Source organism: Melanerpes formicivorus, unplaced genomic scaffold (assembly GCF_026170545.1).
Source record: "Melanerpes formicivorus ecotype bairdi unplaced genomic scaffold, bMelFor1.0.p_v2 SCAF_7, whole genome shotgun sequence".
Classification (NCBI taxonomy): Eukaryota; Metazoa; Chordata; class Aves; order Piciformes; family Picidae; genus Melanerpes; species Melanerpes formicivorus.
In genome coordinates, this window is record NW_027142359.1 from 5099288 (window position 1) to 5121209 (window position 21922).

The following is a 21922-nucleotide window of genomic DNA, read 5'->3' on the forward strand; positions in this document are numbered from 1 at the left end:
CTTAGCAATCCAACTTTGAACATATTTTTTTTCCATTACAAATATCTTTCCCTCCAAATCTGTATAAAAAGACATGAGAAAAATATTGGCCCACAGCTAGAAATGCCAAGTGTATTTTTAAATGCAGCTAAAAAAAAATCCTGCAGAATTAAAACATTGTGCAGCATGGCAGCTAACATTTTGTGGAGCTGGGCTGCTCAATGAATATGAATTTTTATATGCCTAAGTCCCTGATTCAAGTACAACCTGTATCTGTAGGTAGCAAAGTGGATTAGTGCCTGATAGCTGTTCGTTAGCTTAGAGCATGTTCCTTGTCCTTTCCTTACAGATGTATTACAAAGATGCTATCTAGCCTAGGAAGGCTGGTAAAAATATTGATGCGAGACCTATCGGAAAATAATGTCATTTCCATTGGCTTCAGCTCAGCTCCAGGAAAATCCGCGTGCCGCTTCCTCCTTCTGCCGCAGCCAAGCGTGGTTGTGTGCGGCTTTGGGTGCAGCGCGCTTCACTCTAGGATTACAATTCCTCCCAAGTATCCCAGCCAGAAATTAGAAACGAGTGCTACTGCCGTTGCTTGCCTGACCCTTCCATTTCACCGTTTCCCTGACAGCCACAGGAAAAATAGGACAGTGAGGTCCCTCTTGGGCACCTTTGGCACGCATGCTTACTCTGGAGACGTTGCCACCTCTACTGACAAATGGCTCACGAGTGTCCGGCCGCCGTTCCGTGCGGGCAGCAGAATGTCCAGCGGCTTGGGGTGGGACAGAGTCCTTCATAGGCAAGGATACTGCTCTGCCAAGGTAGTTGTTGTGGTCTGGGGAAAAAATGTAATTTTTGAATTTGCTCCATGTCTAGTGGGCTCTTCCCAGGCAGAGGAGCTGAAGAAAGTGAGAGGGGCCCCTCTGCAGGGTCTTCCTTAAGGCCTTACCTTACTTTTAGACAGTTGTCATTATCTTTGTCTAAAGGTCATGGCTAAATTGAATAAAAGGAAAGCTGTGTGTTCCTGTCGATGCACAATGGCAGTATTGACTTTCCTAATCCAGTTTGCTGAGGGGTGAGAGAATTAAATTAGATATCTAAGCACAGAAATTGAGAGCCTTTGAAAACAAAGATAAGGAGACAGCCTGTATTTTCCTTTTCCTGGGAGCTCTGGGCTCAAGATTTTGCAGGTGTGTCATCTGATCCATGGCTTGCATCGATCAAAACTGTGCCAATGCATATTTAATTAGCAAGGGGACCCTGGATGCATTATGGCCATCATCCCTATATTGAATGGACTGTCAGACTTTCTGAATGCTTCCCCACCCCCCCGCTTCGTTGTTTGGGGAGCTTCTGCATTTTGTCTGAGCAGCTAAAAGTTTCTTTGTTTTTAGCTGGTGATGCATACAGCACCACTGAGGAGAATACAAACAAGTAAAGTCCTAAAGTGTTTATTTTGTCTAGGAAAAAGGGCTGAACCAATTTGAATCCTTTGGGTAACAGATTTTTGTATCTCTTGGAATTAAAAAAAACACAGTTGCATGATGTTTACTTTAAGAATATTTTATTATAACAAATAAAATCTGTGCTGTGGGATTTCTTAAGGAAGCCTTTGATGACAATTTGAATTAAGTCAAAATTAACGTTTGCTACTGCAAAGGAATAAATAGAAAATGTTCCAGAAATGAATCAGTAAGCAGGAATCAAAGGCTGTAAACTGTTTTAAAAACAAACATTTAGAAGTGAATCAAATACTTGTTTGTAATATCAAGGAACAAATATGGGAATACACAGATTCCCCACATTCTAGGCTATCACACGATAGCAGTAAATCATTTATGGGCTTGTGAGAACAAAGAAAGTTGATTTAAAATGAAAACATTTTGATACAGCTTTACGGTCTTGCAGCCTCTCGGTGAAGTTTTACGTTCTGATTTCCTAGGAGGAGGAGAGTAATGGAGAATTTCAGCATCCAACAAAAAAGTTAGCCAGGGAGTTGTGGAGATCTTTGTTTGCATCTACCTTGGTACAAAGCCGTCCCAGCAGACAGAGTGTTGCCTGATAAACAGATGTAATACACAAAGTCTGCTTACAATACCGAGCAACAGACTGTGGGCACATGTTTTGGGCTCATTCAAACTCATCAGCATAGTCTAGCTAGCTGTTTTGTTGCTAGTCTACTTACAGGGTAGCTTAGTAGCGTCTTACTGGTGAAGTAACAAGGAAGGTTTTTTTGCCACAAAAGTTTTGTGGCAAGGGCTCCTGGGAAAATCATTTGCATACATCTTGTTACAAAGGCTGACTACTTCCTGGCTTAGACAAAGTGTTGCCTGATAAACAGACTTAACACACAAATGTCTGTCTGGAATAAACAACAGCAAGCTTTGATTTACATTTCCATTATCAAAGATAATCTCTTTCCCAGTGTACAGGAATTAAGAGTCCTAGCCTTATTAAAAAAAAAAAAAAGAAAAAAAAAAGAAAAAAAAAAGAAGAAAAAAAAAAAGAACTAGGCTGGCACCACAGGGATTTTACCACTGCAGAACCTCACTGGAGAGCTGCAGGAATGGGATGGACTGTACAGGGGAGTATGAAATAAAACTGGAAATCTGGTAGGGATATGTGCATGTGTGACAGTGAGGTGTATGATAATGAAGCGCTTTGAACTCCCTATAAAAGTTGACTTGAAAGCGATGGATAGAGTTAAACAGCAAGCCAGGCCTTCCTTAAAAGAAATTGTAGTAGCCACCAAAATAGCTGTAAATAATAATTGTGGCATATATGGAGCAATCCCTATGTGTTTATGTTACCACGCATAATGAAGGGAAAGCGAGGGTAAAAAAGCCTCAGTCCTGGTGCTGCTTTCTGTTTGTAAATCCCTTAAGCTCACCACGTAAGACTGTATATAAAGGGGCCATGATTTAGAAATGTTTTCCTTTAATGTATATAAATCTTTGGTAGAATCCATGCCCAAAATTATAGAAGAAAAATTTATTGCATGGACACAACCTGGCTGTATAAATTTTTTATTACAAATAGGACTCCAAAACTTGAATAAAATATGTCAGTTTATTATACAATATCCACCCTCACCCTCCAAACCTGATATGAATGGAAAATTTAAGTTGGGTACTTCTCTGGTGCTTCTGCGAGGTGCTGGGCTGGCAGGGGAGGAGATGGAGCCCGCTTTATTTAGCTGCAGAGCAGGCTCAGCATGGGCAGTGGCAGAGCTGCCCTGCTCATCTGGCATTGCTGGTCATTTTTTTCCTCCATGGCGTGGGGATCAACTTTACTGTTGAGAGGATAGATGCATCTGCAGCTCAGCTAGCACGCTGGCTGCTAGTGAGGGCTCAGTTTCTAGTGGGGTCTGTCTCTACCTAAGTAAAAAATAATCTTGACACCCTCTAAAGCAGTTGGTGCAGACCAGCAGACTGGTCCCTGCAAGTCATTGCCACCCCAGTCTGGATTCAGCACGCATTGGAAAACAGGGCAAATGGAGAAAGTGCTACTGCCCAAGGAAGTGTTTCTCCAAAGCCAGGTAGCCATGAAGTTGTTTAGCACTGGGGAGTGCCATGACATTCAAAGCTGGCTTTTTTGGTGGAGGAGCATAACAACTCTTCACCATCTGTGTCATGGTCTACAAAAAAGAACAACATTGTCAGTCTGTTGACATTGGTCCTGTCCACACGCCAGACTTTCCTGGGAAGGTTTTATTCATTCCAAACAATGGAGTGCTCCCTTCCAGTGCCGCGAGCCCTGCTTCCATGCAGCCGTCGTGCAGCCCAGCTGGAGCTGCAGCTGAAAAGAGAAAATTGAATCTTGAAAAGTCCAGAGTTTTCATCCTGGAGCTGAAGGTCCTTGCCTGCATGGTTTGAGAACAGGCAGACCTGGGTCTTGGGTGTAGCCACCTTGATCATGCTGGTGTAGCACATGCTTAAGAAACAGATCCAAAAAGGACAGAGAGCAGAGGCGTAGTAGGAAATGCTACTTCAGGAAAATTAGTCTGTTTTGTTGGAGGGTTTTTCTTTATCCCTTAATCATAGTTGATTCTTGGAAGTAGAGGGTAAAATAGCTTCAACATGCTTTTTATCCCGTCTCCTCATGATTACGGCTGATACCAGATCCCCTTGAGCTTCTCTTCTCCAGTAACCTGGACTCCAGTGTACGCACTCATACAAACTCTGGCTAGTGCAGGGTTAATTCCAACCACTAACTTTTCTTCAACTAAAAAAGCCCCCAAATAAACCCCATTGTGCTATTCAAAGTTAAGCTTCCTTAAATATAAAACTAGATTCCTTGGTGATTTTTTTTTTTTATTTTATTTTTTTCCTAAATCAGCATTCCTAATAGTGGTTCCTCACCATAATATTTCCAACTCCATCTGAAATCATTTAAATCCTCCCCTTAATAACATGCACTTTATTGTAATACACAGATTCTTTGGCTTCCTACCAGCCTTAGCTTAAGGCACCAATGAAACTCGTTGCCGCAGGGGGCTGTGGATTCAAGAGGGGCTCGCATCTACTGTATATTTTGTTTTGTATGTTTTCCAATGGCTCTAATTATTGCAGGTGGTAGGATTTAACTGGCAGTGTTGCTGCTAAAGAAAATAGGCATAAAGTGTAGACTGTTTTGTAGAGTGGCTATCAAATATCTAGAAAAGAGAAAATCAAATGAATTGTTGAACTGCTCTATAGTAAGTGATTTTATTGATTTAATGCAAATGCTTATGAAAACGGTCTTCCATTTATATTAATTATGTATGGGCAAAAATTAATTTATTCCTCCGGTCACCTGTTTGGCTAACTGACTCAGCAGGACATTCCCCCTCCCCTCGTAGTCAAGCCCGCAAAACACTAAACATTCAGAAAACTGGAATGTTAAAGTTTCCATGTGCAAACCAGCAAAAAAGCCCCGACGGGAGTTACTGCCAACTGCTGAAAAAGCAGAGAGCGAATGGTGGAGGCTGAGCAAGACTCTCTCATCCTAGGCAAGACTGTAAAACACAGCAGCTCTGATTTTGCCAATCCTTTAACCATGTGGCGGCACATTTATATGTACCGGATCATCTGCAGCATCTGAATAAAAGCAGGGAAGCAAAATTCTGCATATAAACATTTTGGCTAAGTGCCTTAACTCAGTCTTCTTATCTGGGGTTTCCACAAGATGCCACCTTGCATAACAATGCTGAGCATACGCTTGCCCAGTGCATGTTTTCGATAGCCTCCCATGATCTGTACCGCCGTATAGACGGCACAGATTCTACCTCGTCCTGCATTTTATTGCCCCATGCCTGTCCATGAGGAACAGTGCTCGAAGCCTTTGTTGTCTTTTCATAGAAATTGATATTTCATTTCAGCAGAAGGGTGGGTTACAGGAAAACAGAATTAGGAAATAGGTTATCTCAGTAGTCAGAATGATAAAAGAAGTTAAGATTCAGTATGCAAACAAACGTCCTATGGCCAGTAGAGTCCGTCTTGTGCCACTGGCTTTGGTGTTGGGAAAAGCAACACTCAACACAAACAAAAGTACTTTGTTTCTCAAACTCCAGGAGCAGCTCAGGCTCTGTGTGCTGCTCACTGGCTGCAGGGCTGTGCTGAGGAGCCAAGGTGCCAGGCTGGGGGCTGCCAGCGCGGAGCCCAGCTCCTGCCGCTGCCACTGAGCTCTCGTCCCTCTCGCTGCTGCTCTGGATTGTTTTGAATTTTGAAAGGAAAACATGCTTTGAGTCCCATACATCTGCAGGAACTTTTTTTAGATATATACATTTTTATGGAATTCTGACCCTTCTTTAAGCATAAAACCTGGGCGCTGATTGATCCATGGCTTACTGGTGGAAAAGGAAACCCTAATAAATAAGCAGAAGCCTCCTCCCTGCCCTGTAAGATGAAATCTGCTGAATGTTGACTTTGAATGTTAGCTAAATATTTTATATTCCTAATATTTTACCTTTGTGGTATCAGAAATGTGAAACTTCTTGCCAAAATCTAGTGTCCAGAATGTAAGAATGGTGTGCGTATTGCCCAGCGGTCTATCTGTTGACACTGATTAGAGCGTCCACTAAAGAGAACTGAGAAGATCAATGTTTAAAACAAAATTGCAGAACTCAGAATATTTTTATTTTTTTACAATTGAGCTTCACTGGAGGAATTATTAAAAATAATAAATAGAAAAAGAGAGGAAATTGATTCTGGACATGCTGTGAAGCATCACTTTTTAGGAGAATTTCTATGATTTTAAATAGAAATATCAGAACTGAAGCTTTCTTTGTAAAATATTCTAAATGTTCAAAAGTTGAAATTTATCAGAATTTGGTTTGTGAGCACTTTCTTTTTTTTCACTTGTAGATTTTAATATATATGAGATTGTCCTCTAAGCTTCTGAATGATACCTAATGCATATAGTCAGCAGGTAAAAAAAAAAAAAATCTGAATATTTAAAATAGGCATTTTCTTTATAGTGCTCTGAGGTAATTAAAATCTTCATTTGCTTAAAAGCAAGGAACCTTTTTAAAGCAATAAATTAGCATTGCTTGACCCAAGGTCACTAGTAGTACTGCTTCTTCCAGCGCTATTAATACCTCAAAGAAAAAGAAGGGGTGGTGTTATCACTCCGTTGCAATAGAAGTAAGATTTTCAATTTAATCACAGTTAAGTGTCATGACCTTTTGATCTTGCATTGACTTTGTACTGATATGTGGTCAGATTTCAGACAGCTAATTCTAAACACCGGCAAAGTCAAGGTGAAGTCAGAGAATAGGTTTGCCATGAATGAGGGTGGTTTTGATGCAGTAGCAAGTGGGTTCGTTTCCTGAGTTTTGTTTCGCAGCAAAAACTTTTTTGATGGGATCAATAAATTGCAGAACAACTTCTGAGAAATAAAAAAAGAATTTCCCCCCCATTTGTATTAATTGCAAAAAAAAAAAAAACAATAATTTGAGGGAATTTCTTCAGTTGTTTTTTTTTTTTTTTACCATGCCGGTTATTCATAGATTCATAGAACAGGTTGGGTTGGAAGGGACCTTTTTTATTTTTTTCCAATTCATAGTGATAGAAATAGTTAAAAAGGAAGATATTATTTGACTAAAGCTTCTGCTAAGGATGATTGTTGAACCAAAGAACAATCCTCTTCACATAAAGTAGAGTTAATAATGTGTGCAAAATGCAAGCCACTCATATTTACACATATCATTTTACAGGCCATTTTATTATTTTAGGCAAATAAATTGTGTTCCTTGGAGTGTGTTAGCTGGGAGCTTGTAGGACCCACTATTTACACAAGTTCTAAAGCAATTCAGCAGGTATCTGGTCTCATTTGTACCACCTCAAATCAGGGGCAACTTTGTACTTTGCAGTGATCTCCTTGTACTGTAACTACCGCCAAAGTATGACAAAAATCAGCTCTTCTACCAGTTTTGCAGATTTCCTTCCAGAAATGTGTAGACAACGCTCACCACGACTCTGTAGTGTTGCTTAGTTACCTTTATATGCCTGCTTGGAAATATGTTTGGAGACTTACTATATGTTGGATTAAGGCTCTGGTTTGTATACAACATAGAGGCTGCATTCTAAAACACATGTAGGAGAGTAGTCGAAATAAACCTTCTTTAAAAAGAAGGATTCTCAAAGCTGAAATTATGCTAACATACACACACACACCAAGCACTCTGTGTAGTGCTGCAAACAAGATTCCTTTTTTTTCCCTTTTTTCTTTTTTTTTTTTTTCTTTTTTTTTTTTCCCCAAGCACAAGTATTACCTAGGCACGGGACTTTTGCTTTATCATGTCCTAGTGCAACACTCCTGTCCTTAGTTTGTACTCTCAGCCTTTTGAGGAAGTCTGGCGCCTCTGATCTATTTTCCACAGCAGACCCTGTAATTTTTGGCTGTATTTTATGTTTTTCAGATTCAAGTCAATCTGAAAGTCCCAGCCAGCCAAGTGAAGCTGATATTAAGGACCAGCCAGAAAATGGTAAGTTCTTACCTGCTGCTCCTGCTTTGGGATATTAAATCAGCCCATATTTATAAAGATTTTTTTTCCTATGTCTAATATAAAAAGATTACTCATAATAATTGACATGGGATAGCTACAAATAGCTCATGTAGTCTCCTCATAGTTAAAATGCTACCATTTCACTAGTCTAAGGCAGCATTTGTTTCTCCAGTCCTGGAGAGAGACTTTTTTTTTTTTTTTCCTTTCCTTTTAAAAAATTTTAGTTAGGGAGATGCCATTAAAAAGCCTCCTGTATGCAACCCTTATTCTTATTCCTCCATAGCAAAGGCTTCGATTCCCTGGGCCATGAGTCATGACCCCCTTGGCGTGTGTGCTTCATCACTTTCATTTTTATCTATGTGCTTTTAACTTCCTTTTGTTTATTGATGCTCTCACACAACACACTGAAGTACCTAACAACTTCCATTACGTGGCCAGCCATCACTTTAGAGTGCAGGATCTCAGATAGTCCCGCAAAACAAAATGGTTGCTTTGAAATATATTTCTGCAGACCTGTTCTGTACTGCAGAAATCTGCTAAACAAAAGTGAGCAGCAGTGGTCCAAGAGATGGCAGTGTCAGGACAGGACTGCACACCTAAAAATGTACCCACCTGCTCAGGCAGGTACCCACTTCAGGGTGTTGTATTGTGTCATCAATGTGCTATAAAGGTTGTAGGTACTATGGGTGAGCAGGTCAGGGAGGTTCTAATGGAGCTTGTTGCTCCTTCTCTGTGTGTTTGCAGTACCGTTGCTTAGGTGGCAGTGTCTTGGGCTTATTTGGAAGCAGTAGCAGGACTGTGACTTTGGGGAACTAGGACAATTTTGAAGTAGAAGCAGTAGCTTCTACTGAGCCAATGGCTTGCTTTGTAAAGCACAAATCATTCAAGACTAGCAAATTTTTGTAGGGACTATGTGTGGAAGGATATTGTGTGTGTAAGGCTACAGCTTCTGTTCCTTTCAGTGATCCTACTCTAGCAGGAGGGCTGAACTACATACCTTCAGAGGTCCCATCCAATCCTTACCATTCTGTGATTCTATGTATAAGTAAGGTGGACCTCAACAATTTTTTGTGGGCCCATCAGCAACTGAGTTTTGTTTTATTACTTGTATTTAAGACTTAGAAACAATGTCTCCCAAAATGAAAGTGAATATTAGTAGTATTTTTTCTTGATCTTTTTTTTCCCCACTCCATAATCAGATTTTTATACAAGACCTAAAAGTTAATGGGGGATCCACTGTACTGGACTCTACTGTGCACACATGGAAAAGAGGATCTGTGTGAAGAGTTTACGTCTCCAAAACCTGTCACTATTTGTGGGATAAGCAAATCCACATCGTACAGAAATAGTACACCTATAGTAACACAATTGTGATTGCCCCTTCACAGAGCAACTCACTGCTTTTATCTCAAACCCCTACAGCTGTATGTGTGTTCAGTCTGTGTTTTGGGGACTTCATTAGCAACTAAACAAGCTCCAAGTGAGAGTGAGGTTGAAGGGCTGCATTCACAACCAGACTGTATTTGGATCAGGGTTTCAATGGCAGGTAGAATTAAGGAAAGAAGAAGAGATTTAGGTACATAAACAGATTTAAAATACTAGCATGTATCATAGGATATAGAACATAGGGCTCATGGGGCTGGTAAGAATTTGGCTTTTAGGGTTCATGTGTTTTCCTCCCATTGAAATATGAAAGATTTCATTATTTTGATAGATTTTGTGCTGCTCCTCTCTAAACACACCATCTTAAAACATTTCTGTCAGTTCTGAACGACAGTGCCTAATTTCCCTTATCAATCCTGTTCACAGAAACTCTAATTTGTAGCCAAAGGATTGTGAGGTTAAGGGAAAAACTGACTAAACTGTGATTTTTGTTCTGCCAATTCTGCTGCCTTTTTTTTTTCTTTTTTGGTAGGGAATATGTTGCCTGTGTTTATTAAATCATATTTTAATTCAGAATATATTAGGTACCAAGCATGTTATTATTTCATCTGTAGATAATACTCTTTCACAGCTATTAAACCACAGTTGTTCTTACCCTGCAGTTTCTTAGTCTTAAGGAAGCCTGGTACTCAACAACTGCCCTGAAAAGCAGCAATACTAGTGTTTAATAATGTAAAATCTCTAAGAGCCTAGTGAAATGAAATATCTCTGATTTGGAGCCATAGTCTTCCCTGTAAAACAAGCTTTTGAATTCTTGAAACTTTACTGGTGACCTGCAAAAGGCACTTTGTTGTTTTTTTCTCCTTAATAAACAGAAAAATATTTTTTAGATTTCTCTCAGTTTTACTAAAGGGTAATTTTCCCCACCCCAGCAGAACTGATTCTGCACCTTTTGCAGTGCCCGTGTGGGAGATTTTCTCCCATACAAATGCATCTAACACAGACTGTTGGCCCTAAAGGGGTTGCTCCCCCTGGGCAGACGCTGAGCTCATTCTCCGCACACACAGCCCCCAGCTTGCCGTGTACCCAGTGTGTAGATCAACACAGATCTGCAGCTCTTATCTACTGAACGTGAGGATGAAAGCAAAACTGCAGGCTTCAGAAAATGAAAAACTGCACGCACAGAAATGGACACAATAAATCATATTAACTGCGTTGTTCTACACTTGCTGTAGACCCACTTCCACAGGGCCTGATCCAAATCCCTCCAGAGTCAATGGGAGTCTCGTAATTGATTTTACTGAGAGTGGGAATGAGCCCACACAGAGAGGAATTATTGAAGGGGGGGAGGGGGGAGGAGAAGTCAAAGAAAAATAGTGTTGTGAATAATCTTATTCCCACTGACGCTAACAGGGGAATGACCAGGTTGAGGGCAGCCTTGGAATCATTTGGCATGCCTTTCTGGAAGGCACAAAGAAGTGTATCGATTAAGTACTACCTTTTACATGCATGCATTCCTTCATTTTAAAAAAATAAATCTTTAAAGGCCTTGTGAGGGTTATACAGCCTCTCTACTTGCCTGTTAATATCCTTTCTGTTCCACTCCATAAATTCTAGAGCTATTTATTATACACATATATTTTGCATACCTTGAGTAATGTAAGTTCAAAAGGGTCAACTATACAGCCCTGAAAAAGAAGGCCTCCTACTACAGATTTTAATTTATCATGCTAAATTGTATGTGTTATTTTGGAAAGCCTGTATGTCTAACCTTCATTAAAGTGAAGTTCATGGGAAAGAAAGTTTTTCTTTTTTAGAGGCGCTCTTGTTTTTTTCTAGGGGGTTTTACAGCTGCATTTTCTGGAGCAAAATCATCACAGACAAGAGATGATGGTGACATCTTCTGTTCTCAGTGGTGGCTCTAGCCTTTTCTTCAACCTTCATTAAGCCAGAATAAGTTTTCAGGCAGACACTTACATAGTCACCACTGTAAAAATGTACAGAATTTTGTTTTTTTTCTAGACAGATGGAAAGATACTCAGTGTGATGGTCATGAAAAGCAAGCATGCAGGCGAGATGGGGCTCATGCATGCATGCATGCATGGTCCAAGGTTCAGATGTCTTGTCCTGGAACCAGGGGGTAAAGCTAACGTGTAACTGAATGGTGTGCATGGTGCTGCTGTCTCAGGTCCATTAGCACAGGAAAGAGCTTCTCAGGGGGAGAAGGAAAACCCAAAAGTTGACTGTTGTGAGGGTGAGGGTATTTGCTAGAGGTGTTATGAAAGAGACCAGCAACTTCAGTTGAAAGGCAGAAGCATGTTAGATGTCCTGATATTTTGCTCAAATGAGTTTTTTTTCTGACTAGCTGGGTGGAACACCCATGTGGAAAATTCCCCACGTTTGTAGTTGCCTAATGGTATGTAAAAGCTTCATTTCAGTTGGCACCACAGAGTGATTTTGCAATTCACCCAATCAAAAAAAAAAAGAAAAAAGAAAAGAAAAGGGAGGTTATTGATTTTAAAAGCTTGTTAAATGCACTGGTTTGGTGTTGTATTTCATAAACAAACTAGTTTGCAGTGAACTGAGGATGACAAAATGGCTAGTCTGATGCAGTGAAGTGACTGCATGCCTGGGGATCAGGAACAACTGAATTCCCAGCTCAGCACTGCCATGGACTCTCTCTAGGGCTTTTATTCTCTCTTTCAGTTGTGGAAACAGCTATGGGATAGATTTTCTTTTTGTAAGTAGGATTATTTTCAACTTCTGTAGGAACACTTTTTAGTCTTTGAGTCTGCAAAGTGGGGATATTTGTGATTCTAGCCTTCCAGAGATTTGTTGAATGTTAAAAGTCCAATCCTGCCCTTCTCCAGCTGGAGTTTAACAGTGGAGAGAGGCAAAGGAGATGTGCAGCACAAACTGGTTAATAATTGTGGCACAGCACTGTGTCACTGCTGTCAGTAAATGGATGTCAAACATACACCAGGCAATGTTTGTGTTTGATGTGGTAGTACTAGTGAATTAATAACTGCAGCGTAAAGGTGCACACATAGTGTGCTGTGCAAAGCAGGAGAATGCTGTGTCACTTTCTACAGACAACTGATGTCTCTCGAGCATGTGGCACTGTGATTTGATAACTCCAAGTCGCTAGCACGCCACTTTAATTGTAGATTAGCAAATTCTGGTTAAACAAGTTGGTAAATTCTCTCATTTCAAGTGAGCAAGACAGCATTCATTATTACAGCTGATTACAAATGTGTGCCAGAACGCACTGCTCAAAACAATTTCTGTAGAGGGAGAGGCATTTATCTAAAAAAAAAGTTTCATGCCCAAACCGAAGGCTTTTTAGTTTTAATGTATTCTTGCTGCTTTGAGCTGCAAGTACCTTAACAGCACTGCAGGAAATGAAAGGCATATTGTTCTTTGTAACATAAAAAAAAAAAAAAAAGGGAAGAAAAAAGGCAACACAATGATGTACCGTAACTCACAGAACTCGTTTTTCAACCCTGCAGTAATTACACTGGACTTGTAAATATCATCTGTGAATTCTTTGCTGAAATAGGGCTGAACTTGGGTATTAAACCTTTAAAAGGAAAAAAAGTTAAAAGGTTTAAGTCTATGCTTACTTTTCCATGCCTAAAACATAAAGGAAGAAATTCTAGTTGTTAAGCTGTAGCGGAAAGAGAAGGCCATAGTGGGAACACATGGGAAGAGAAGTTCCCTTCTTCTCCAGGCAAGGATGGTCATGGCAGCCCTAATACAGCTTGGGAGGGGGATTATGTACAACCTGGTAAAACGCAAAAGCAGCTTGTGGAAAGACCTCTCTGCTTTAACTAACAGGCTGCAGAGTCCAGCCCGTTTTCAAATGCTTGCCTTCTCATCCCAAACCCTGGCCTCTGTGATTCATGTCAGTGAGGTAGTTCCAGCCAGTGGAAAGCAGCGCCTGCATGGCCTGAGGGTTAGGCACTCTTCTTCAATGCAGAATTTACTCTTCAAACCCTCCTTTCAAGCTGAGACTGGCAGAAAACATAACTGTTCTTTGAGGTTGCCCCCACCACTGAGCTACACTGTAAGTAAAATGGTAGCTGAGAGACCTCCAATTCCTTCAACAGCCAAGTTTTTAACTTAGCAAAACCAGAATGCCTTCCAAGGGCATCCCTTCTGCTCAGGCCATGCCCAACCTCACACCTCCAGTACTTCAGGTGGAGGCCAGCTCCCTGCAGGCTCTCAGCTGTGACTGAACTCGATGCCAACCAGCTTTACACTTACTCACCAAGTATGTGCTGCAAGTGCAGCAGGAGTTGAGGTGTCTGAAGGGTCAGCTGTCCTTGGATAGAGGCCCCTTAATTCCCAGCTGGGGAGTGCAGGGTGTGAGCAGTTCTCTGAACACACAATGCTGAAACTGGTACTGTTTGAAATGGAAGTACATGGTCTCAGATGACTAACATTCCTGAAACACCTCATTTGCAGCAGATAACCAAGGCTTGCAGAGAAAGTTTTCTATCAGTTACAGCTGCAAACAGGGTAATACAGTAATAGCAGCTTTTATTAGCGTACTTGTTCATGGGATCATTTGCATCAGAATCTTACAAATGCAAGAAGACTCTCTTCTCTTGTTTACAGAGTAACACTGAAGAGTTATCACAGCCTGAGGGACTAATCTAAAATTAACTTTCCTCAGAAAAGCTTAAAAAAACCCACCAACAACCTTAGCATTTTCAATAAGGAATCTCATAGCTGGCACTGGAGTCAAAGCTCCTGGTGATGTCAGCTTGTTTGCACCTTTGTAACTTGCTAGGACCAAATTCTGAACGAATTTCCACCTTTATGGATCGTTTCCTGCTGGGTACAGCAATGACGAACTTTGTCCAGGCTTGAAAGCTCTGTCTGAGCAGGAGAGCCCTGGTGGGACTGGTTTCTTCTGCCTTCCTACAGGCTGGACAGAATCAGCTGTCAGCTTTAGCAGGACCTATCAACTGACAAAGGTCTGATGAGGTCCAACCTGTATTTCATCACCCCCTGAGACAGAGTGCATGTAGGCAGTTCTGAGAGCCAGCATTTCCCAAATAAACAAAAGCAGATATGTCTGGGTATAAATACAATATATGTGTGATTTAGTCTTGCATTTTTTTAATCATATTTCATTACAGATAGATTCCAACAAGAACTAGAAATGTGGTGTTTTAAACATAACAGTCTAGAACCAGAACTTCACGGCATCCAGCTGTATTTCCGTGCCAGTTTCATAACTGTCATGAAAAAGCATCTGAAAAATTAGGAAAGAAAACACCATTTTCCCACCTATATTATCATAGTCTCATTGAGAGACATGCTTAAAGTCATATGATTTTGTGGTCCAAATTGTGAGGCACAGTTACACCATTTCCAGGATTTAGCAGGTCCTCTGCTAGGCTCAGGATTTAGCCAGCTTATCAGTAGCTGGCACTCTCCTGAGGGGACCCTTGTATGGCAACAGCAAAGGATGTTGACTGTCAATCGGGCAAGATATGTGGTCATCACTCAGGGTCAGTTCTGCAGCCTCTGCTGGGGCTGAGTGGAGAGCCTTTCTCATCAGTGACCTGCAGTGTTGGAGACTTGAGGACTGACAGAGGACTTCAGTTTTCACTGCTGCTAGCCATTAACCTTCCCGAGCAAAGCACTTCCACAAAAAAACCCCTCATCCAAGGCGAGTATGAGAGGAAATATTCAAAGCATGAAATGAATGCTTATAGCATGACAAAGCAGTGCTTGAAAGACATGAAACGTTCATTACGCTTGGAGTGGCTGAATGCTGCAAAGGAAAGGAGAAATACAAATGTGGCTAGAGTTTATGTTTTTATTTCTTCATACGTGTGTACAGGAAAAAGGCAGTGAACCTTTCTGCTGCACAAGGTGCATAAATACAGCTGCCATTATTCTAAGTCCTTTCAAAGTAGATTTTCATTCTGTTGCTCCGTTCCATTCTTTCTCACGTGTGTTTATCCACAAGATAACAGCAAGGGCCATCTAGAGGGCAGCTTGGAAATGGGATGGCCAGGAGCCCCTGGATAGATAGCTCCCATGCTTTGGCAAGGCAAGATTCCCTCCCTTGCTCTGCCAAGGCTTTTCCTTGCCCCACAGCATTGCCATGTTTCTACCCTCTTCTCATGACAGGCAGCTATGGCAATGGTCTGCTTGCATGCCATCCTCTTCTACCCATGTCCCACCTTTGCATGTTGCTTTGGTGGTACTTTCGGCCAGTCCTCCTAGGGTCCTGGAAACTGTGAGCAATCTCCAACTTTCAGTACAAGCAGGGTTTTTTGGTATGTCTTCTTGAGAGGCTTGCTGTTTAATTAACAGCTGAGAGTTGTGTTGTGTCAGAGTAATTGCTACCACAGGCTGAAGGATGCTTTTGAATACCGTGCTTGCCCACCAAGAAGCTGAGCATGTAGGGAAAGAAGTTTATTTGTGGTATGGGGATCTCTTTCATTTTCTGTCCAGTAGAGAGGGAAGTTTATTAGTGGCAAGAGAATCTAGTGCCAAGGCCTAACTTGCAAAATAAGACCTCAAACCTATCTATTTGTCTTTCTATGTAAGAATTTCCTAATGCCTGTAATGTAAGACAAAGGGAAAATCTTACTTGCAGGAAAATTGCCTTCCACAATAACCAAGAAAAAAAAAAAAAAACAACACAAAACGCCCACACCAGAGCAGCATGATCCAAAATGTGAACTTTTTACGCCTCCCCAACCTTCTAGGTTAGGCTTCCAACCAAGTGATCTTTTATTATCAACATGATATACCCTTGACATAATTTGGCGCAGTAAAGCTTCTTCTGCTGAACTCGTGACTTCATTTACTAGATCTGATGAAAGTTCTGTGAACCACGGTAAAATGTGATAATTGGTAGTTTAATTCTTTTAGGGTGTGCGTATTAATTGAAAAGGCTTGAACTATAAATACAGGGCCTGGGGATAAAAGCACACTCTGAAATCAGTCGCTTATCCCAAGTATTCATTACTTCACATCTATTTAGGTAGTGTCTCTCTGCAGCAGTGCCAGTCGGCTGTTGAAGTGAGTGGGAGCTCTCCACTCAGAGAGCACAAGAGCAAAATCCAGCCTGGCTCGCCGCTACTCTCATGCAATTGGAAGCACTCCCTGCCCAAAATTTTGTTCACTGTGGTCAAACCACTGGAAGTTAAGAGCGTGCGCTGGGAGTTGTGCTCTGCAGATGAGCTGGTGAAGCATTGGGTCTCTCACTGTGCAAGCTGCAGGAGGCAGAAGGGACTAAGCGGGTGTTTGCCAGCTGTCTCAGCACTATTCTCTCCCACTGGAGGTGAAGGTGGTGGTGAAGGATGGCAAACTGCCCAGCACCTGAGCAGGAACATCTCTCTGATGCTCACCAAGCTCACTCAGAGCATCAGAAATCCCCCACAATTTGTGTCCCAGCCAGCCTAGACCTTCCTAACAAACCATATTTTTCCTCCTGCTTACACAGTTGTCCTTCACCACATTTAGGACCATCGGCACCTAAACCTCTGCTGCTTCAGCCAGAGCTTGATTCATTTGGGCGTGAATGTCAGAGTGTAGAGCAGGGCCAGCTGCGATAAGGGATCGTGCTTGCTCACTCGCACTCGTGTTCTTTTGTTCTGACTTCCTGAGCTAGGCAGGAGGTATTCTGTTGACTCTAGGCCTTTCCAAATATATAGATACACTATGGAAATGTAAGTTGTTAATTCACACCTTCCTCTGGTTTCTGTGTGTGGTACAGTGCCTGGATGAATCATACCTGGCTTTACAGGTACAGAGTGATTTTCATTCAAATGGATTCCAGCCTTAACACTCACATTTGGTTTGCACACTCAGAAAAAAACCTATGAGTCTGTGTGTACTGCAGATCCATGGGTTAATCAGGTGCTTTCCAAGTAGCCTTAATGTTGTAAAGCTGAGGTTGTGTACTCAAGGAAAGTGATGAAGAGACATGAAGAGTAATGCACAGCTCCTGGAAGTTGTGTGCTGGACTGTTCCTGTTGTCAAGGCAGGGCACTTTTGTGGGACCAGCCTCCCAGAAAAAGCCTTATTGGTTCTACAGTGAATCAGATACTACTTTTTAATTGAAGATGTTGCTTTTTAGTTGACCAAGGTGCTAGATAGGAAATGGAAAGAAAATTTGCAGTGACTCTCACAAAGCTGTGAAAGGAAAATCCCCTCTGAAGCCTGGCTGTAGTGTGACTGAAATGGAAAAATACCAGATCCATTTCTTGGAAGGTGAGAAGGAGACTTTTATTTGCAATAGTTCACAAATATTTTCCCAGGATTGGCCTAATGAGTGTGGCAAAAGGGGACAGGAGGAAGGTGAGGCAAGCAAGCCACACTTGTCAACATGCTCCTTTAGTTCTGCTATTGTTATCTTGCACACAAAAGGCACCACAAGCTGTTTACGGCGCTTCCTGGTATTAGTTTCTGCTCCTTTTCCTCCAGTCAGTGCCATATCTTCACTTAGACAACTTTTTTTGTCTGGGTTTGGTTAGTGTCCAGAGAGTTTTTGGTGATGGGATGGTAGAGAGGTGCCAGTTGATTAAATGTGCTGCTTACTACATGCATTTCATGTCTGCTGTCTTAACATTTTTTTGTTAACCACTGTTGCAACTGAAGAAAATGCTGAAGTTTGACAGTTGGGAGTTACTGCCGAGTATGTGCTGTAAACCATATCATCTCTCTGCCTTCTCCCTTTCTCCCGCCTCCTGCTGAAACCAAATGATTTATAAAATGTCTTCACATTCTTCAGTGAGTTCACACTGTCACCTCCAGGCACTGCACTGAGGAGTCTTAGGAGTGGATGGGAAACACAGATCTGATAGCTGGTATTTTTCTCTGAACACGAAAAAAAAACAGAAAAAAAGAAAAGAAAAAAGAAGGCTGATTAAATTTAAAGGAGAAAAGTTTCCTGCTGTGCCCCAGAGTAAATCTGTAGTCAGTGAAGCACTTTCTAGTAAACAAGAGATGTACGTGGTTATAGTGAGGTTTTATTATTACACACTGCCATTGTTTTCCATTTTCATAAGATTCAATTAATGCAATCACTTTAGAGTGTCTCTAATCATTACCTCCCACCCTCCCTCACTTGTACTTGAAGCAAGGGGATCTGATGCAAACCACACTCTGGCATGAGCAGCCGGCACCTTGCTCCTGCCGCCGGCAAAAAGCAGCACAAGAAAATGACAGGGTTGCTACCAGGGATGCAAATATTTCACTTTATTCTCTCATGATCAGCACCCCAACCCCTCACTGCCATGTGACCCCCCCAGTCCACTGCAGCACGGGGTGACAGAGGGAGAAGCAGTGCTTGGGTGGTGCACTGTCTTAAAAGCTGAGCCAGTGTTCAGAGTACATGTCAGCATTTTCCTACTCTGCTTTAGCCAGGCACAAGGATGACAACAAGATCTTTCAGACCATGGTGGGCCAAAACCACCTTCTCCCAGGGCCATAAGAAGGAACACATCTTATGTACCTTGTAAAACTGACTCACAGAAACTCTAGACCTTTGTCCCTGTTATTTTTCTAATTCTGTTCCTTACTCTTAACATCATATCTGTAACAGAAGGCTCTTTGACAGATGCATCCCCGTCTGAAAACCTGCTGGTGTTTGGGGTTGTCCCCGCCTGACCAGCTTTGCAGTGCAGACCACCTGCAATTTTCCCACATGTTATACCTCAAGGTCCTTAAAAAATCAGGGAATTCACTTTCAGGAAATTTCCAATAGCAGAATGCAGAGAGCTGGCTGTGTCCCCCATGCCTTGCAGAGGGGAGCCAATTTTAGCGTACAGCAGAGCATGCCATGGCTGGAACTGCAGCAGGAAAGGAAGAGGTGAGAACAGGAGAGGGTGGACAGAAGCTTGACAGGCTATGGTAGCTGTGGTTTTGATGCAAGAAGGGAACCCCACAGGTTTTTGTAGGGGAAGCTTAGCCATGGTATGGTAGTGGCCCACAGCTCAATTTAAAGCAGTAATAAAAGGGGCTGCAAAGGGTATGAGTACTCAAGCAAATGGCTGAGGAATGAGGCAGCCCAGTATTAGTGAGCCCAGATTTCTGCTTGTCATGGCTGTGAAGGATGCATTTGCAGTAGGTCTAGGAGCCATCCACTGTTAGAAGGAGAGAGAAGTAAAAGATCATCCCATGTACAATACAAATGTAAGTTGTTATTACTCCTATTGCTATGTCAGCCGTAAACTGTTCCCACGAGAACAGAGATGCAACATCATTGAAAAAGAATGTCTTACTGTGAAATGGGCAGCAGAGACACTGTGGCATTATTTGCCAGGCACTGAGTTTACCTTGGTGACAGATCATTATTCCCTCCTGCAAATGAACCAGACGAAGGCCAAAAACACAAGGATAACTCAGCAATACTTGTAATTTACAGTCTTCTCAGTTTCAAAAAAACCCAAACAAACAAAAAGTAGACAGATATAAATGTAAGGCTAGAAGAGCATGGCATGTCAAGACAGATTGCTTGTGGCAAGATACAGGGAGGAAAGTAAATTTCCTTTCAGGTTTATGCTAACATGGGTAGTATATGGACTGAGGCTTGGATTTCATCCCACATAACATTAGGCACATAAAATGAGGCACCAGCCATGATCCTAAAATCCTCACTCTCTCCCTCTGTAATTGATGAAGATACTGGGTCTTCTGGGAATTCATCTCTCTCTCTCTCTGTTGAACCCCAGGGAGGTTTAAAACAGAGATGTTTTAGGTTAATGCTGTAATTGCTCTGGACCTGAGATTCTTCTGCTAGAGGAAGTCACCCAGCCCTCTCCTGCTCATCCTGAAAAGCCAGAGTAGACAAAGAAAGAGTTTACTGCAAGAGCAAAGGTGGATCTAGCAGGGCACGTTGACTTTGTTGAATGATTTCTTTGGGGTAGAAGAGTGAACAGTGTTGACACTGCCCACGTATACTTTCTTCCCATTCTGTTTATCTTTTGCCTTCTACAAAATGGGAGTTTCTTAGATAAATTATCGTTTTAGGAAAGTGTTTATGTGCTCTGTGGAAGAATGTGTCTAGGGATGGGCATACTGGCAGCAAGAACTTCCTCTTCAACTCTTCCACTGAAGTTATGTTCTAAACTGCCCAAACTGAGCCATTATTCAAAAGTAAAAATGTTCTATTCCATTTCTTGTTTTCATTCTTTTATGTGTCTGGGGACTACACTGCTGTGAAAAAGAGCCCATTCTCACAGGATGTCTTGCCTAATTTTGCAGACAAGAGAGGTTCAGCTATTCCAATCACGACGAGATAAGAATCTGAAATGTTGGGATCACATCCATCCTGAGTTGAACTCTGAGTCTTTAAAAAATCCATCCATCATTATTTTTTCCTTTATTTCTGTATTTCAGTAATGCAAGCAAAGGAGGAATGGAGAAGAAATGGATGTTTATGCATTACAAATCATAATGGATGGGTTTCCTTTTTTTACCTGACTTGCTTTACTTTAAAGGTCTCTGTGAGTGGAATTCCTTTCCCATTTTCATTCTTTCTGCCTGCTCAACTGCCACCAAATGGCAAAGGGTCTGCCTTTCATGTAGAGTCAGTCACAGTACAGAGTCTCATGCTTCACATGCAGAGTACTGTTAGAGGAAACCTGATGGCTGTCGCTGGGGAGACAAACCCAGCTTCTGAGAGCGGTCCATATTTGAAGTCCTAGCCCCTGTAGAACCTTCAAATTGTCCCAAATACACACAGATGGGACTTTCGACGTCAAGTACTCCACCTCACAGCCACATTTCTGCATCCCTATGTATCACACTGTGCCACACAAGACTGACTGCTGCAGGGGGGAGTAAGAGGTTCTAGAGAGGCAGAAGTTTTCCCATGGGAAGAGGGCTGTGTGAGCTCAGCTGACAAAGTCAGCCTCTAGCAACAGTTTCATCTCAGGTCCTCACCTCTGTACCAAAAGAATGCTTAAGTTGCTGGAGGCAGCCTCCTCTGGCAAGGCTTCCCACTGCTCTCATCTCAGTCCTTTGAGGTACCTGCCCTGGAACATGAAATTAGATAAGGACTATGAAAGTCCCTCTCTGCTTACTTTGTTCATCTTGAATCCCTCACAATACACTCACAATTAGTGAACTCAGAGGCCCTCTTTGGATCTGAGGAGCTTACACAGAGAAAATAAATTCAGTCTGTGTTCTGGCCTGACCTTGGCCTGAACCTGAGAAAGTGCATGCCCCTATCACACCAACATGTGTCTGTAGAAGTACAGTAAACACAAGTGGGGGTCACTGGCCCTCTCTGTTGTTCAGTCCCAGGCCAGGAGTCTAGAGTTTTGGGCTGTCCGCCCAAGTGCTTGTTAATAAATGTTCATTCTTAGTCTGTAAAGGAATGTAGACAGGGCATCCTGCCCTACAAAACACAACCTTACAATAAAACAGTCTCAGTCATCATGCAGAGATCGGCTGTTGCTCTCCACATCCAGCAATCTCTTCCCACTGGACCTCTGCTGCTAGTTTGGGACTTGGCTGGGGGAATTGTCCACGACTACACTGTGGGTTCTCCACCGCTGTTTGTAAGTGCAGTTGCCTGCCCATCCCCGAGTGCAT

At 42.0% G+C, this 21922-nt stretch overlaps 1 protein-coding gene across 12 annotated transcripts in view; it reads left to right on the top strand.

The window, feature by feature from the left end:
- NFIA (nuclear factor I A) overlaps positions 1 to 21922 on the top strand; it is a 255292-nt gene that overhangs the window by 127771 nt on the left and 105599 nt on the right. For 11 of the 12 annotated variants that reach the window (XM_068140738.1, XM_068140747.1, XM_068140743.1 and 8 more), the window contains exon 3: positions 7880 to 7945. The exons of the other annotated variant lie outside the window; for it this stretch is intronic. In XM_068140738.1, coding sequence (XP_067996839.1) covers positions 7880 to 7945 — 66 coding nt within the window. The remainder of the gene's footprint in view (positions 1 to 7879; positions 7946 to 21922) is intronic. 12 annotated transcript variants of the gene reach the window in all.